The 19,414-nt window shown below is 39.6% G+C and overlaps 1 protein-coding gene across 1 annotated transcript in view; it reads left to right on the top strand.

The window, feature by feature from the left end:
• flt4 (fms related receptor tyrosine kinase 4) overlaps positions 1-19,414 on the top strand; it is a 74,557-nt gene that overhangs the window by 37,782 nt on the left and 17,361 nt on the right. The window contains exons 4-16 of the mRNA XM_012863323.3: positions 2,292-2,425; positions 2,521-2,680; positions 4,777-4,916; positions 5,000-5,171; positions 7,709-7,826; positions 7,996-8,180; positions 9,602-9,767; positions 12,620-12,755; positions 13,377-13,485; positions 14,544-14,903; positions 15,276-15,422; positions 17,435-17,566; positions 18,026-18,132. Of these exons, the coding sequence (XP_012718777.2) occupies positions 2,292-2,425; positions 2,521-2,680; positions 4,777-4,916; positions 5,000-5,171; positions 7,709-7,826; positions 7,996-8,180; positions 9,602-9,767; positions 12,620-12,755; positions 13,377-13,485; positions 14,544-14,903; positions 15,276-15,422; positions 17,435-17,566; positions 18,026-18,132 (2,066 nt within the window). The remainder of the gene's footprint in view (positions 1-2,291; positions 2,426-2,520; positions 2,681-4,776; positions 4,917-4,999; positions 5,172-7,708; positions 7,827-7,995; positions 8,181-9,601; positions 9,768-12,619; positions 12,756-13,376; positions 13,486-14,543; positions 14,904-15,275; positions 15,423-17,434; positions 17,567-18,025; positions 18,133-19,414) is intronic.

The raw sequence follows: 19,414 nt of genomic DNA, 5'->3' as shown, positions 1-19,414 counted from the left end.
GGACTTAATACCATATTTACAGCAAAGTAAAATTGTCTGATATCATTGGGCTGATATGAATAAATGGGCTGACTTTACAGTACATAGCATCTTTCTAATCACACCAACGTGCCTTGCTCAGGGCCTCATCAACATGGCAGGAAGAAGCTGGAATCAAACCCACAGCCTTCCAATTGCAGTACAATGTGATAAAATGGGATAAAATCAAGCTCTCAAAACTGCATAATGGGAGTTCCACAGGGTTCCATTTTGTCATGGTCACTTTTCTGTCTACATTAATGACTTCCCGGACATTTGTGAACATATCCAATGTCAAATGTACGCAGATAACGCCGTTGTAAGGTTTGCAGACAGAGGGGTTTCTGCCAGGCGTCATATTATGTATCTGCAAAGACTCCACAACAGGCAGCAGAGCTACTGAGCAGAGAGATGGTGGGAGTGTCTCAGTGGATTAAGAATCACTTTTTGACCATGATCTATGCCAGAACCTTGTCAATGTGTTTTACAGTTCGGCATAAAGTCTGTAATAACTTCTCTATTGTGACTGATCGGAGAGAAATCCAAAAGTGGATGAATTGAAATGACTGGGTGTGGTTTTGGATTCCTGTCTTTACTTTGAGGCTTTGAAGTGTCAAAAACTATTAATACTAACATCAACTGTTTTCATCTTATAAGATCATGTTTTTCCGTAAAGGCTGTCCAGTTGTATCTGCACACCACAATTCTGTCTAATCTATCATACTATGTCACTGTTTGGAGCCAAACAATTCAATCTGCTTTAAAACCTGTGACGCTGTTGAATAAAAAAGTACTGAAAGTTTTGACCAAAAAACACAACAAAATGGCACCATTATAAAATACGGGGGGGAAAATACTACTTAAGCTTTGATAATTTTTTTTACATTTCTCCCTTTTAAGCTTGACTTTTAAATGCATCTATGGCTTTGTCCCAGCGCTAGTGACCAGGGTGATTTTAAAAGCCAGCAGCACAGGAGTTGGAACAAGAGGAGCAGTTAATGGAGACTACAAACCACCAAAATACAAAACATCAATTGTTCAGGCCTCATTCTCACTCAGAGGTCCTCAGATTTGGAACAGTTTAGCATCAGGAATTAAAATGTTAATAGATTTTTTAGTTTTCAATTCCCAGGTTAAACAATGGTTGAAACAAAAACGAATCTGTGAATACTGATGTAAACCAGCCTACTTTGCTACGGCTTGGACAAACATTTCTAACTTGTATCTCCATGTATCTCCCGTCAGTAGTTTTAGTGACCCTTTGTATAATGCAACCATTGTACAAAACTGTGGTGCATTGTTTTACCATGAAACACTGTCATGTGCTGTCCTTGATTAAATGAATTTAACTAGCTAAAAAACAGTTTATATACTGAACTGCAGTTCTGTTGCATTACGGCCATTAACACGTTTTAGAATCTGTTTTAAAATCTCAAACCTCACTTTTGAAGATCTGTCATTCTTCCCCTGCTTTTACCGGAGACCTTCAGCTCGTTGGCTCAGATTTTCTGGTCAGAGATGATTAGTGGTACCAGACTTGAGGTGACAGAGCTGCATTATGTTGATTTCTGCTTAATCTTCGAAAAAAGCAGCTAAATACTTTTTATTTTGACAATTCGAGGGTACTCTTTATGAATGCTTTTTGATTCTTCCATCTAACTGGTATTGACCTTGATGGAAAGACTATTATACTTTGAAATGGAGGTCTTTTTTTTTTTTTTTAGCAATTTTGGTAATAGCTCCTTTTTTTTAATTGGGCAAATGCTTTACAGAAATATAATAGCAAAAGTTCAAAACTGAAAAAAAAAAAAAAGAATTGTGTGATATTGTGTGTCTCTTACTCCCATGACAAGAGCCATGGGAGTAAGAGATCTTGGTGTGATGTAAACTGGTGTAATGTTAGCCGTGATGTACTCCGAAACACTTTCAGTTGCTGTGAGTGAGACGGTAAAAAAACATTGCAAAATGGCAAAGCTATTTTCCTACAATAGACACCTTGGGGTGAAGCTGTAGCAGGAGGATTAAACCCATTGGTTGCCTGTCTCTCAGCTGGCATGTAATAGCGGTTCTTAATGCTATGTGCTGGATGGAGACAGACTGCGCCACTGGTTATTATGATAAGCTCCATATACAGCCCGACCGCAGGGTGGGACATTATCAGGCCCGGAGAGATCTGTGTGTTCGTTCACAAAGTTACCCCAATAATAGCTGCCATTACCCCAGCTGGTGTCAAGATTACCTTTAAACAGCTCCCTGTTTCTCTCTGCATCCAGACCCTACGCAGCCCTTCCTCATGAGAGGTGGAGCCAGTGAACCCCTGGAGACCATTTTTATCACGCGCTCCGCCACGCACGTCATAGTGCCGTGTCTGGTCACGGTTCCAGATCTGAACGTCACTCTTGACTCGGTTTGCACTCACGTTTTGTCACAGATTCAATTTGTCAAATTGTTTAAATTTTAGAGTTATCAAATCACTTTTTTTTTGCATGTTTTCATCCACAGTTATACCCTCTGGATACCAGTGGGATGAAGTGGGACAACAAGCGAGGCTGGTCCATTCCTAGATACGTCATTGACAGTGTGCCAACGGTCTTTGTAGTATGCAGGGCCACACTGGAAGGCATAAACTACTCCTCCAACAACTACTTAATCCATGCTACTGGTAAAAAACAACAACAACAGTGTTTTCATACCATGATGGGCTGGTATGGAATTCCAACAAATGTTTTAATTTTGTCCAGATGATATCACTAAAGAAATACACAAGAATATGGAAGAAACACTTTGTAAATTTATTAGTGTTGATTTTTTTAGAATCATATGCCGTTTTACCTACGTACCTCGTTTATTGGTCAGTCTATTTGTATCAGCAAGAATCACAATCAGCACAATCAGCTGCCAAACAAACATATTGTGTTTATATTGTCAACTATAGCTTCAATACACCGTTACCTTAAAATGCAAATATCAAAATTTAGAGCCTTAAGACCTATCAATTGCACTAAATACAAATAAATCACAATCTGCCAATGTTGATTCAAAGCAGAAAGCTGATTTTAAAATCTCCTTTTTACAAACTTTGTAACAATGCTAATGCCAAAACAGGAAGTGATTTCCATATATGAAGGATCACCTGGATCTGTTGTGTCTGATAGATTACTGTTGTGTATATATAGTACACAACTGTTCTGTTGATAAAACACCAACTTCCATCTGACATAACCAGGAAATGTGAAGTGGAAGTGTGGCCGTAGTTTGGTTGCTGTTTTTATTAGCATAAAATCCATAGTACAAAATTCTTTCATTCACAGTATTGTTTTGCTCATCACATGTCCTGTGCCAGTCATCTGATGCTTCAGTTTACATTTAGGGCCAAGCAAAAGGTGCTTTTAAATCTTTTCATGGGGTGCCAGTTTGTTGGATCCCTACAGTAGTATCACAGCAGCTCAGACATTATTTCTAATGACTTCCTCCTTACTGAAGAAATTATTTATATTCTTGTTTTATAAACTCGAATTCTCGCTGAACATTACTCCTGCTACTTTTTTAGACATATTGCTCAATTTAAAACATGGGAATAATGTGACTGTCATGAGCTGCAAGCCTTTTTACAGCTGTAATGTTGCATAGTTTTTATGCCAGGAAAGGTCATTTGTTGTGACTGGAGATACTTCCAAACAGCCTGATTTCTTAAATAAAACTGTAGGAGCCTTATTTCAGCCACCTAGCCAGCAGCGCTTAGCAACAGGTGGTGACGAGCAGTTTGCATCACTCTGTATAAATCCGGCACTGAAATAGCATAGGAAAATTTGAAGCCGCAACTTTTTAAAACCCCTGTCTAAAATAAGGCCAATAACCGCCCATGGTTCAACTGCTATATATTTATGATGACTCACGTTCAATCTAAGCTTCAACCTAATTTTTATGTTCTATTCTTGTTCAAAAAGAAATTAGATGGGAAATCAGAGGTGGTGCTAAACTTACTGTGAAGTTACACAATAACTCTGTGTGGCAATGAGTCACCCAATTATGTCATAATTCAGAAAATGTCAAGGCTTTTATTGAATCATACCATTTCCTCAAAAGCTACACCCTTCTCTAAGTGGGACACAAGCCATTACGGCAGCAGAATGTAAAGAAGAATGAGGAAAGAGATGTAATGATCGCATTTTAGACATCTGACTTGATGAACTTTTGCTGAAGTTTCCACTCGTTGTGAGTGAACTTCGAGGACCTTGGCCTGAGGCTCTGCTCCGTGATTGGAGATCATTCACCTCTCTCTTCAGAGGAGGAGAGGAAAGTCATACCCCACGGCTGCCAGCAAAACATAATAGCTGCATCAGTCAGAGGAGAAACCGAGTCTTCACTATGAGCACTAATGGGGTGTTTCAAACAATCAAGCAATCACAGTGTATTGCACAGACATCAGCGTCATTTCCACTGACTGCCAAAAGAGATGGCTTCTATATCAGGCTTTCTGGCCAACGTCCAAAGCTTTCTCAGCTTTCCTCTCTTCTTTTTTAATTTAGACTTCACTTTATTCTAGTTTGATCTCTCCCAGAAGCATTTTGATAGATGAATGGAAAAAGTGCAAAATTGTGACAGACTGTCCTGTTATAGTACGATGGCTTCTCGGGTCCAGAGGAAAGTCATTTCCTCGGGGGGCCTGCGAGGCGGAAGGAAAAAAAGATGCTGACGATGTCACAGTGACCTCTTTTTGCTGTTTCACTCCCACTTTTTTTTCTTTTTCCCGCACAGGAAGTAAGATTCTCGAAGTCAAGCTGTTTCCTGAGGAGCCGGTAGAGTTGATGGTGGGGGAGGCTCTCACCCTGAACTGCACGGCGCTAGTGGAGTTCAACACCGGGGTGGACATCCAGTGGTCCTTTCCTGGTAAACAGGTACCCAGCAGATTTCACGGTCAGGAGCTAAAGAGTTCAGCTGGTGCCTAATAATACCCACAGTGTGTTTTTGTCCTCACCAGACGAAGAGCTTGTTTGAGACTAAGCCCCAGCGAGAAGCTCTGTCTCATGCCACAGAGGCAGTTCAGGTCCTGACCATCCACCGTGTCAATGTCACAGACACTGGACCGTACATCTGCAATGTTACCACCATGGAAACAACAGAAATTATGCAGACCCAAGTTGTTGTCCATGGTGAGGAAAACAGAAGAATTTACTACAATAATATGGTATTGTTTTGAGGGCTTCCAAATTCTCACAGTAACCGTGGCAATCTGTAAAAAATACCTAAAGCTAGAGGCATGCTAGCAATTCTCAGAGGGTTTCTAAAGCTAAATAGCTAAATAGAAGCTAGTAGATAGCTACTTCTCTTTAAAAACAACATTCTGTCTTCCTATTACACTGTTGTATACCTATTGTTCACTTTAATGATGTATGAAGATATGTAGATTTAAGTATTGTTGTTGCAAACCTACTGTAGTATGCACAAACTGAGCTACAGGAAGCTGCTTTTTGAACGTGCTGAAATAAATTCAGTGGCATAACAATCATTTTGCTACAAGAAGCAGAGCACAGGCACTACTGCTCTGAATTTTACACGAGTGCTACTCAAATCTCATGGCCGTGATCCGATAATATCTTTACTTGATACACCATGCAGATGTTCTGTTTGCACTGATGAAGATGAGATTAATTCAGTTAATAATTATTTGTAACTTACTCCTTCCAGACTCAGCAGTAAACAGCTTTACTGGCTTTGTCAAAATATACTTAAAATAGATAGATAGATAGATAGATAGATAGATAGATAGATAGATAGATAGATAGATAGATAGATAGATAGATAGATAGATAGATAAACTTTATTGTCCCAAAGGAAATTTGATTTGGGTTACAGAATCTGGCTGCTACATAGTCCAAACTATGTGTCGCACTGCATTCACACATAACACTACTATAAAAAATTCCATTATAAGACAATAAATAGATACATAAAGGAGCATGTTACATTATATTCACAATAAAAATTTGAATAAAAATATACAAAACAGGGCTGCATCATAAGCGTCACGCATACACCAAAGACATAGCAGGTCTTAATGCTTGCAACGTGAGGTTAATTTCTTCACATTTGGAACCACTTGAAATACTTTTTTGAGATAAGCCAACATCTGTAGAAAGAAAAATAAAAGGATCTGTAAAAGTTCCTCAAAGCTATGTTCTTGGGCTGCACAAAATGATGGGAGCATGCAAAGCCAATGTTATTGTTGAAAATTATATAGTATCAGTTGCAATTTTCCCACATTATTTTGATTCATCAACACTCCACATGTCCTAGCAACTTGGCCTCTAGAGCAGCATGCTACAGTACAGTGTACCGTTTGTTTGTTCAGGATGCATTGAGTGAATGTGTGGCACATGGAATATAATAAGCTACTATATGTTGCTGTCCAAAGAGTGCTGTGCAAAATTAAAACAGCGCACACTGATATTGCAACCCTTTATCAGTCACATAACACCTGTCCTGCAGCAACTTCATTGGCTTCTCTTTAAATATCGCACAATTTCTAAAATTCTTCTCCTTACATTTAAAGCTATCAATAATCTTGCCCCCAAGTATTTCACCGAGCTCCTTCATATCAAGATACCCACTTGCTCTCTCAGGTCCTCTTCTTCCATTCAGCTCATCCTTCCACATGCTCGTCTTGTAACCATGGGGTGTAGAGCTTTCAGTCATTCAGCCCCATATCTTTCAACTCTCTGTCCCACTACGTTCAACACTCCATGTCCATAACTACTTTTAAAACTCACTTAAAACATATCTTTTAAGACAGGCATACTCTTTATGATTTTTAAATTTAATTTGATTTTATGGATCCCATCCTTTCTCTTGTTCTTTTTTTATTTTTGTTTTTTGTTGATTCAATGTTTATTGGATTGAGTGTTTTATTGTTGATTTTGTAAGGTGACCTTGAGTGTTGAGAAGCCTATAAATAAAATGCATTATTATTATTATTATTATTATTATTATTATTATTATTATTATTATTATTATTATTATTATTATTATTATTATTATTAACTCTGATCTAATGTATTGTGGATCTATTTTTCATTCATTCGGCCACTTATCTGTGCTTTCTACACGTCTGCAGATCACTTTATTTTGCTTTTCCATAAAAGCAAGTCTTCTTACTTGGGAATGAAAAAACAGAGAATGATAAATTAGGAAGCATAATTAAATTCTTATGTTTGTTCTTTTATTTAAATGCTAATTTATTTTTCATGTTATTGATGTGAGGCTGCATGCTTAAATCTTACATTTTATTTCATCACAGTATTCCAAATATTAAAATGAATTATGTAAAGGGCAAAGGAAACCTCTGAAATGTAAACATTGTGCATCATTTAACAAATTTGTGCCCACAACAAAATTGCACTGAAAGATGAGTTCAGTCAATACGGACAACAACAAAAACAGGGATCAGTCGTTAATCTCCCCGAAGCAAGCGGATATTTTTCACATAAATCTCCCAATTATTCACTTAAGCTGACCAAACACGTTGCTTCAAGCCATAAATGTGTTTAAAAAATGTTAAACCACTGCATATGAGAAAACATAAATAAAATAATTTGAAAACAAGTCCACCGAGGTGAATGTTGGGCACTGACGTGTAAAGCTTTTAAAGCAATAAGCGCTTTATGTAAAAACTAGATGTCTTCTATTCCAGAAAGGCCATTTATCAACCTTGACTACAGAGATGGACCTGTGGTGGAGGTAACTGCTGGCCAGAAGTCATTCAAATTACAACTAAACGTCTCTGCCTTCCCCACACCTGAAACGCAATGGTAAGATAAGCCACTCTGGTGTGTTTACCAAAAGCAATAGGATATTTTCAGAAGCATAATTGGGCCTGACACGGCTACAATTTAGAGATTAAGTGAGGAGGCAGAGCACCTGAGCATCAATGTGTTTTGTGCTGCAACAGCTGGGTGTGTGTGTGTATCTTGTTGCCAGGTATAAAGACGGCATGCTGATAAACCAGCGGCCAGAGTTCAAGAAGAAAAGGATAAAAATGCACTCTAACCACGCTTTGGAGATTAAAGATGTTTGTCAGGAGGACTCTGGGTTGTACACGGTGGTGCTGAAAAACAGTGCCGCTTTGCTGGAGAGGAGACTCAACATCACGCTCGTTGTTAATGGTACGTACATGGCACGGCATTCTGGGTGGCCAAGCAGATATATACCTTCTGCAAAATGTGTAGCAGAGGGCTGTATTCTTGGGACTAGGGTTAGAGTTTGGCTTCAGTGAGGACAGCATGATCACAAAATCCTTAAGAGACTGCAAACTGTACAAACATTGAAATTAGGTATTTATAACTTTAAAATAAGTAAATCTCATGTCAGTCCAATAAACATTTTGGGAAGAAAAGAGAAAACCTGTTACTTTTTTAATATGCCTTAAAGGGGACATGTCATGCTTTTAAATCCTTCCTTTTCACATTTAAATCATTCAATTATTGTCTATATAAAGTGGAACTATGATGCTTTCATCTGAATTCCTCATTAATTTAGCCCCACAGTCCTCCTTCTGCACCTGTTCTGAGGTACGTCTCAGAGCAACTCGTTTTGGTGCTGTCTCTTTAAAAGGAAAGGAGGCACTTCACACCCCGCCCCCCGCCAGGTTAGAGAGAATTACATTCCACCCTGTTCAGCCATTTTTGTAGTTTTATAGTAGATATACATTTATATATTGGCACAGAAACTTTTTGTGTGGGCTAATATACCCAACAACATAACATTGTGACTTATCCACTTGTTGCTTTGGCATCCTTGAGCTTGGACTACAAAATTGAAGCGAGGAATGAAAATGGAGTCAGGCATGTGGTTAGTCGGAATCCATGACCCTGTTTAGCAATTCTGCAGCAAATAGTGTGACATTATTATTCAAAATCATATAAGGGAATAGAAAAAACTGAATGGTTTTTGAAAAATATGATTCCAAACAGAATATAAACATATCTATGCAGGACTTGGAGAAACTACATTTTCTTCACTCTTAGAGTACACCACAAAATGTATTTAAGGGCTGAAAAGTGGATCTTGCATGATATGTACATTTACATTAAAAAAAATCTGAATTTAACACACAAATGTCTCCAGAAAGTTAGAACCAATGGGATAACCTTTCAAATTTAGGGTGAGCAACATTTAAAGGGGTATTGCTACATTTCTGAAGTAGCTTTCTGTGGAGACATTGGCCATGTTCACAATTGAGTATTGATATTCATATACACTGAATAAAAACACAAAACAACTGTTCTTACTGTGAGTAAGTTAGACTAAACCTTTCCAGATTTACCTCATTAATCAGGTTTTTTTTGTACATTTCTCCTGTTTTATCTCTTATACTTTTATAAGAAAAAAGATTCTAAGAATCAGTCAAAACTTAAATCGACAGGTCTGATAAAAGGAAAAAGAAAATTGGCATCGACCAGGAAAAGCCTTATTGGTGCAACTTGCTGATTAGCCATTTCAGGCCACTGTTTCTTGTTTCCTTCTACTGTGATTATACCCTATAGCTGGCCTGTTGGATTTATAGATCAGCTCTCCTGTTCTCCAGTTCCCCCAGAGATTTATGAGAAAAAAGCTGCCGCTCCTTCCAGTCCTTATCGCAGTGGCAGCAGCCAGACGCTAAAATGTACCGCCTATGGACTCCCTGCGCCCAACGTCAGCTGGCAGTGGAGAGCCTGGGGTCCCTGCGTCGTCAACAGCACAGAAAAGCGACCGTAAGAAATACTTTTGTCCTTAATAGATTAATACACATAATTGATTCATATTCTAAACAGTTTGGGAGGAGGAATGGTTGGAATTATGCAATGTAAAAATATATTGGGATTTACTTTTTCATGATGATATTATATATATATATATATTTACGCACACACACACACACACACACACATGCTTTTAGAGGCATATAAACACTGTGGCACATAAACACTTATCACTAAGCATTGCCCAGGGCTTTTTTCTCTCTCTGCTTCTATCTCCACTGAGGGGCACAGCATGATATAATGGATTTTCCAGACAGACCATATTTACTTTTGTTCCTATTTCTGTAAGCCTCCGTGTTATGCCTGCTTCTACCTTAAAGTCCTTCAGATAGTTGCACACCTCCACCCTCTTCCCCTGCAGGCTTAATTTCTGAAGTTATCACAGCTCTGACCTTTCTATGTGGGTCTGCAACATGAGCGCCGGATGATGATGATGGCAGTATAGATACAGAAAACACACAATAGTGGCATGTTTTGTAAAAATAGGCTTAAACGGCCCAGATTATGTTCTTTCTCATTCACGGTGCATTTAATGTGACATTTCATGGACAGTGACCGATATATATATCTTTTTCGACCTTTTCTGGTGTATCAGAATTGAATTTATTTTTGCAATCTAATGTGGAAAAAAAATACAAGCCTGTCTTGGGTCCCTACCGCTACACAGTGCAAACACTATGTTGTTTTGTATAAACATAAATCAAAAGGTTGAAACCTTTTAATTAAGGTTTTGGATAAAGTGATAGTTTGACCTTTAGTTTCTGAGTTAGACATAAGGTGTTCACTGCTCTGAGATTTGTATGATGAAAGTCAAGCTGTGCATTATACAGTTGAGGTGCTGAGCCTGGCATCAATACTGGATTTACCCATCAGTAAAGCAGGAATTAATTTGCAACCCCACACTATGAATTAAAAGGTGTCAAGCCATTTGCATGTCATTAAATGTTGCCATTTCAGCACGATGTGCTGCTGAGCTATTGAACATTTCTGGTAAAGAAAATCAATCAATCAATCAATCAATCAATCAATCAATCAATCAATCAATCAATCAATCTACCAATCAGTCTTCTGTATTTACACACCTCATGAATGGATAAAAAGCATAAAATAAAACAGTGTCATTTTACAAATTATTAGCCTTTAATCTAAATAAATTAATCTTCCGAAGAAGGGATTTTATTTTATGATGACCCAACAGCATCTCTTGTAGAAAACATCCTTATTATTTAAACTTAATTGTGCATTTGATTTGTCTTGGAGGTGAAAGCTTGGATCTGGGATAAATGTCACAGTTGTGTGTGTCCTAATTATGTGTTAGAAGACCAGTAAGATTGGCTATTTGTTTTCAGAACAATAGTTTTATGCCTTTAAATACTAAAGCACTTCTGAAATGTGCTACACAAATAAACTTGACTTTACTTAAGTTAACATGCTGACAAATAAAGGTTATACTGTGCTATTTGTGGTCCTAGTTTAAAGAGTCTTAAAAATACTTTCAAAGTGTTTTCTTATATGCAGCTGCCGTAGTGTATACCAAACTCGGTGTTGTAAAACTTCCTCCCGCTTGGATACTATGATAATGAAAAAGCAAAGTTTGTTTTTTTTTATCTTGAATTTACTTTGTTTACAAAGAGCTGCGCGTCATGAGACTGAATCAGTGCTGTTGAAAATAAATCGATATTACAACATAACTTGTGATGAATCCAGTTTTATCAGAAATATAAATCTCTTCTAGGAGCACAATGTTTCCAGCATCCTCTGTGTGGTTTATCCTCTCAGTTGATGGTGCTTTTTTTTTTTTTTAAAGAAAATTATTTTAGTTAATAGCCTATGCATGCTGACATATCTCTAGACCTACAGTCAAATCACTCTAATCAATGCAAAATCAATGTATGCCAAATCACAAATGACTGATTTGATGTAGCTTAATACTTGGTAGAGTATTATATTTTAGTGCATTCTCTTTCTTTATGCCAATAATATATCTGGTCAATTAGACAGATGTTGACCGCCTGCGGTGGCCACATCTGATACAGAATTTGGTGGCAGATGCTGAAGTGATGGGGAGACTGGATGACATAAACAAAAGAGGGGACAGGAAAATATGGGTTGATTGCAGACAATAGCATGTCAATAATATTGAAATATTAAATAATACTTCTACTTCTATAATGATTCAAGGCACTTCGTCACCCTTACATGCCAACTCGGACCCTACAGGAGTCACTTCAAAGCGTCAAAAACATGTCTTAGCTCAAGCTTGAATGTGTCTTTTAAAAGGATCTTAAGTAGGAGGTGGGTTAGGGTTAGTTATGCTGAGGGTGCCAATACTTTGTTAATGATTTGGACTATATACTTTATATATTGTGAAGCCCTAATACATACGAGAGTACTGATTTACTAAGTCATTAGACATTTTTAGATAGCCTTTGTATTTTTGCAGATTACTTAGGCAATAAAGTGAGAATTAATCCCATTACCTTCTCCCAATGTGTTAAAGTTGCCTTTGGGCAAACATGCTAAAGAAATTCCATTTCATGTTTCATTAGCTCTGCTATGATGTTCACACTGTGGATCACCATAATGCAAATGGTTGTTTCCATTAGTTGCTAGGATACCTGTGATAATTGATTTACAGGCTAATCTGAAAGTCCAACTTGAGTGACGGAGGGGGAAAAAAAAGTCCTATTTTGAAGCTCAGGATGTAGCTTGATGTTTGTGAATTCTTGCCAACTGGTCACTGGCGGATGCACACGTCAATGAGGGGAGGAGATGTCATGTGGCCTGTTTGTGCTTCCCTCCAGAGTCCAACGAGACAGGAAGAGCAGGAGCGACGGGATCGCAGACTGTCAGAACTGGCAGGACATTAACTCAGAAAACGCCGTGAATGAAGTTGAATCTGTTGAAACGTCTGTTGAAGTGGTGGATAACCAAGAGAAGGTTCATCCCAACTTTTTATATTTGCATAGTTTTCTAAGAAAAGACCTGCTTCCTCAGAAATATACGGCTACTGTGTTTGGCTTTCTCACTAAAACCTTAAAAAAATATTCCATTTTATTTCAGACGAATTGTTTCATATCATTATGAACAAAGTTCACCCTAAAATAACCATGGTTACTGGCATGGGTTTGGACCAGTCCTTAACTTGTGCTCTTTTTCAACATTTGTCCAGATTTTTTTAACTACAAAACCAAATTACTTGCCAGTCAAGAGCCATTTCCACTGTAGAAATATTTAGAACAGGCTTCCTCTGCAGACTTCCTGCAGGAATTGGTTATAAACACATCTAGACACGCGTGTGAGTGGCGCATACACACGCCTGCACATTTACGTACCTCTGCTATTAAAGGAAATGGCCACAATAATGCATGCTCATGCTCACATACAAACATCCTACTTTTTTGCTGTCACGCCAGATTGGGTTGATCTTTTTTTCTCGGCCACTCAGCAATAAACCTGGTTTAAATCCAGCCCACATGACAGCAGGCGGTGCTTCCTTTTTAAATTTGCCCTCTTCCTCCCTATGGATGCAACTCTTACTCACATTTTCTCTCCTAATAGATTGTGAGCAGGCTTCCAATACGCAACGCCAGTGTTTCAGTCATCTACAAGTGCTCTGCTGAAAACAAAGTGGGCAAAGACGAGTTTCCCATCTACTTTTACGTGACCAGTGAGTATGAAGGGTTTGGCGTCTCGCATACATGAGCACAAAACCAGTTGGCTTTGCACAAACCTGACCAGATAGTTGGGCTTTACTTGTCTGGGCAGTGAGGTATATCTTTCTTTGCGGTTTCTCTGGCCGAGTACAATACATTTCATTTTAATATTATAAAATATTATAAAAAAAATTGATCAAACGACGATCATTTCTCAAAGGATCAGAGTCTTATGAGATTAGAGGTGTTTGAAGAGAAATGTAGCTGCAAACTGGAAAGCTGCTGTATCGTTTTTAAAACTGGCTTTAATCTGCCTGTTTTTTCTTTCAATAGAAAAAAAAGATAATAGTGTAAGATTTCCAGGGAATATGACTATCATTTATAAATATTTCTCTATCAACAAAACTGAAGATACAACAAAAGCTTGATGCCTGAAATAAAAATAGTTTTGGCTGTGCCCTAATACTTGCTGTGAATCACTGCATGTCCTCCAGAGGTAACCAGCCTCTTGGCTGCGTCCATTGTTAACTTTCTCCTTGTGAGTTTAGGTGGGCAGGCATGTCTTGGTAGACATTTCAGAAGTTTTAGATGAACAGTGACCTCTGAGATTTGAAGCCTAGCCCTGCTTTAAATCGATGCTGTTGTTTCAAAACTGTTCTTTAACAAACTGCAGAGTTGTGAAAACAACGCATTTGTCCCTTCAACCTCACAACCGTGCAGTGCTTTGCGTTAATAAATTGATGTCGCTGTAAAATATGCTACACTGGAAGAGTTCAAAGAGAATGAGTACTTTTGGAATGCCCTGTTTATGTTATAACCTAAAGAAAAAGTCTCAATAAAACTTTCCGGGGTGAGTTGAGCCACCAGGTTATCCTCTTTGAACATCCCAAAGTAGATTTCTCTACACCGTTTTATTGAGATGCTTAAAACAAAGACCGTTGTATCTACATTCCTTGGCTACACATCATTGTAAAACCTTTCCTTTATCTTTTTTTTCATTTTGTCGTAATGCGAATGGATTGTTTATAAAAGCAGTGCTTGTCTCTCTGCTCCCTCTCTCTCAACCTTAAAGCCATCCCTGAAGGTTTTAGCGTGGATGTTCATCCCTCTGAGCATCCCACGGAGCAGGAGAAAGTGTCTCTGTCCTGCAGCGCCGACAACTACACCTACGATCAGCTGCACTGGTACCGGCTCAACCCCCAGGCTCTGCAGGACCAGCAGGGCAAGCCCCCGGGGCTGGACTGCAGCAGCGTTCACCACTATGCCGAGCCTCTGCAGGCCGAGCCCTCCTTCCAGCAGCACTCCAACAGCTGGGTCCTGGACCTCACCATGGAGTCCATACGGCTGCAGGATGAGGGACACTATGTGTGCAAAGCTCAGGGAAGACGCAGCGAGGAGAGACAGTGCCTGTTTCGGTACATCTCTGTCAAAGGTGAGCAATAAAAGCCCCAAACACAGAGCTGTACACAACACGGGAGATAATCATTCCAACGACAGCTTTTTAAAATTTCAACTCTGAGCACTGAGAATAGACAAGGGTGAGGAGCTGGGACTGGATGGAGGCGGACAGTTACACACACTCAGTGAAGCCCACGCACCTCACCACCCACGTCCAGGCACAGAAACACAGAGAGCACTTGGTGTTTGCAGAGAAATGTGCCGACAGAAAGCACAGCACAAAACCTCAAGACGGACATGCTTCATTTCTGTTTTTCTCCGTAGTCTTATGTCCATACTCTTAAACTGGACTGTTTTTTTTGTTTGTTTTTTTGATGTGTGGTTGGTATCGCGTTTCCTTTCACAGCCCTGGAAGCACCTCGGTACAAGCGCAGCCTCACCAACCAGACGGTGAACGTAACCGAGTCTCTGCGGATGGAGTGCGACGTGGAGGGCAGGCCTTTGCCCCATCTCTCCTGGTTCAAAGACAACCAGCCCCTCCACCAAATGTCAGGTGAACAGACACGCCCACACACAGGTGACGCACGCGTTTCCCCAACAGAGCCGCGGTGCCTCACCCGGCAGGCCCGTAACCGCACATGTACAAACTCACAAACAACTAAACCTCCCAGTGGTTTTGCCCTTGAGGACATTTTTTTAGATAGAACATGGATCTCTGCCTGAACCTTCTTACTACCTGATGTATAGTAGAGACGCAATATACCGGAAATAATAAATGTTGCTATTTTACTCAGTCGGAAACTTTTTATTAATGCAGCGTTGAAAGGGGTACACTGCCTTGCTTCCTATTTTGAGCTCGTCTCAAGCTCACATAAATGCAGAGGTCTGCTTCAGCAAGGGCATCCGGCTTAAAACATTTCCCAAATTTATCATGTGAGTCAAGACATGATATCCCTACCAGATCGATCGAGGCTCGGGTTAACAACACCCGTACTGGTGGAAACTAGGCTACTGTTGGTCAGGTACTAAAAAAAAGAGGAGGAAGATGTGTCTGCCGACAGAGAGAGAGGAGGAAAGGCATTAGTCTGGGACTGAGAGTAGTGTTGGGACTAAGAAATAAATAGATGGAGTTTCCTGACATGTTGCAGAGGAGGAAGGTGGACATAGTAGGTGGGTGCTGAAGAGACCAGGTGGAGCGGTAGCAAGGCTCGAGGCTTAGGAGCAGGGTTCAAGCTCTGTGGTGTGGATGGGAAGAGAAATGGTGTAGAGTTTACTTTGAAGAAGGCGTTTAGACTTTGCAAAGAGGGTGGAAATGGTTGTAGTGAATATTATTTTTCCAGAACAGGCAGGAACACAGAGTGACTTAGAAGAGCTGAGGTGGGAGCACACAGGTGGATTACAGCTTGTCTAGATAATGTAAAAAGGGCAGGCAGCCAAGAGAGGAGCTGTGGTATTGTATGAGGCAGTCTGGAGGACATGAGAAGTATGTTAGAGTGGTGCAGGACATGTATGACAGCTGTAATACAGTGGTGAGGCTGCACAGTTAATTACATTTGCAATATAATCACAATGGAAAAAAACAACGCAATTTCCAAATCGCAGAGGTCTGCAATTTTTGGCTATATATGGATAAGACGCGTCCTTTAGGTGTTGGTAATGTATTTAAAGTGGGTTTACCTCCACATAGAAAGGATGAGAGTTGCAGCAGTGAGATAATCTAATTTTATTATTTGTTTTAGAGTTTATATAATGGTACGTTTTTACCAGAAACCTTCAGAAATTCCACCATAGCATTAAGTAATGGTCAAACTGGTTAATACACAGACTTGCTTGTTGGTTGCACTTTATGTTCAACAAGGACTGATGTCCAACTCAATTAAAAGCTATTCTCTTGAATAATAATATTCTGATTAATAAAAAAAAATATTGTTTTAAATAGTCTTTCTTTACAAACATCTTTATTTACAGGCCATTTTTGTTGCCTGTTGTTAATGGAGAGAAAAGTCAAAATTAATTCGCAATCGCAATTAAGGTTGAAATATATCACAATTTCGATTTTTGGCAAAATCGTACAGCCCTAACCTCAAACATATGTGCAAGAGCTACAGTTGAAATTAAAATAATTTTTTTTTCTTAGAATGGCCCAATAAAGGTTTTGACTCTCAGAGGGCTCATTAATCATGAACGCCACACTTTTCAAATTTGCGTTAGAATTTTTTTTTTTCAAGCAAGTATCATATTCCTTCCACTTTAACAGTGTGAACTTTTTTATTTTATTTTTGTCTATCGCATAAAATCCCAATAAAATACAATTCAAAAAGTGGAGATGAGTGGGTCAGTACAGGTGTGAGTGACCACCAAGTCTGGGTTTGCTCTGACAAGCTCCTTAAACACATAGGTTGATAGAGTAATAAACAAGAGCTCCCATTTGAAGTCTGGTCCTCTGACAAGAATCTTTATAAATCAAGAAAATCCCACGAGGGGTGAAAGAGTTGCAGCAAAACAGGGTTTAACAGAACGTGCGAGCATGTGCCACTAATCATCCTTCACGTCCCCCCCCCTCAGGGATCCAGCTGCAGGATTCAAACCGCACGCTGAGTATCCAGCGGGTCACAGAGGAGGATGCTGGCCTCTACACCTGCACTGCCTGCAACCAGCGAGGCTGCGTCCACTCCTCAGCCGCCGTCAGGGTCATTGGTGAGACAGCTGCACACACACACACACACACACACACACACACACACACACACACACACACACATTGCACAGATAACTCTCGAGTGCACTCAGGCCTGAAATCACCGCTGCCCCTGAGCTCCAGCCTCACAAACAGAGCGGGCCTGTTTTTCAACTTTCAGACCTTTCACGTCCAAAGTTTTGTGCTTACTCCGATGCTCTGCTCTCCACAACCAAATTAAAGCCATTGACTTCTTGGACACTCTGTATGCAGAATGAATAATTGAACAGGGTTGCTGGAAGTGCTTCCAACACAAATACCTGAAAAGGCTCTGCTCAGCACACTGATTTCAGCACAAGATTTAATGTCAGAGAGACGGGGCAGATGCTTTGTGACACAGCACCCCCTGTAGGCAGCACAGGGGAAAGGACTCAGGCAGGATGTTTGTTAATGGAACTTTTTTTTCTTTCTTCTTTGAGGTTCCAGCGACAGGGCCAATGTGGAGATAGTCATCCTCATCGGGACAGGAGTCATCGCGGTGTTCTTCTGGGCTTTGCTGATCCTCATCTTCTGCAACGTGAAACGGGTCAGAGGCCTTAACTTTTCCCCCCGCTATTTTCAGAGTTTGTGAGAGAAACTAAAAGGCTGTGATGAAGGGGCCTCTTCTGCATGTCCGTTTGGTTTGAAGCCTGAAGTGTAAATATTTGTCACATCCTGCAAAACTTGCGGATCTGTTGGTCCTGGGTTAACTTCCTTATTATTATTATTATTATCATCATCATTATAGCTACTGACAACCTGGCCATGATGAACATCCTTATGAAGTTTATTTTTCCTCAGCGGGTGATTCTAGAGATTTAGGGTTCTCCTTTTTCATGCCACTCAGATATTCTTCTTTTCCTTCCTGTATATTGGCTCTCTGCCGGTTAGTCTCTTTTTCATTCTCCTTGACAACATTCTGTTCTTAATCAGTTTGTCATAATTCAAGAGGCCAAATATATTTTAGTGTGCTGGGTTTTATTTTTTTCTGGACACACACACAAAAATTGCCTGTCCTGTCCTAACAAGTGTTATCAGGAGTTATATTGTTATTTACAAACAGTTTTAAGTCCACCATACAAACAGAAAAGATTAATCACAAGGGGACCTCTGTCTTAGACTCTACAGGCCCCAGTTAGCAGTTTATTGTGACTGAAAGAGGAGTGCTTACTGTACATATTTCTTCTGCTTTTCCTCTTTTGTCAAACTTTTGTGTTTCAGATAATTAAACTACCGTATTTTTCGGACTATAAGGCACACTTAAAATGCTTAAATGTTCTCAAAAATGTATGGTGTGCCTTATAATCTGGTGCACCTTATATATGACACATTACAGAGGAAAACTCATTACAGCAGAATAGCAGCAGCAGAACAAGATATAAGACAAGCTGGCAAAAATGTAGTCCTCTGGGAAATTGTTCCAGATAAGTGGAGCATAGAAACTACATGCTGCGTCTCCATGTTTGTTCTGGTTCTAGGTATGCAGAGAAGGCTGGAGCCAGAAGACCTGAGTGGTCTGGATGGTTGATACACTGATAACAAGTCTGTGATGTATTTAGGTGCTAAGCCATTCAGGGATTTATAGACTAACAGGAGTATTTTAAAGTCTATTCTATTTTAAAGTCTATTCTCTAAGATACAGGGAGCCAGTGTAAGGACTTTAGAACTGGGGTGATGTGCTCTACTTTCTTAGTCTTAGTGAGGACACAGGCAGCAGCGTTCTGGATCAGCTGCAGCTGTATGGTCCACTTTTTAGGCAGACCTGTGAAAACACCGTTGCAGTAATCAATTCTACTAAATATAAACGCATGGATTAGTTTTTCCAGATC

The sequence above is a fragment of the Fundulus heteroclitus genome, chromosome 23, assembly GCF_011125445.2.
Source record: "Fundulus heteroclitus isolate FHET01 chromosome 23, MU-UCD_Fhet_4.1, whole genome shotgun sequence".
Taxonomy (NCBI): Eukaryota; Metazoa; Chordata; class Actinopteri; order Cyprinodontiformes; family Fundulidae; genus Fundulus; species Fundulus heteroclitus.
This window is presented reverse-complemented; position numbering and strand designations above follow the sequence as displayed.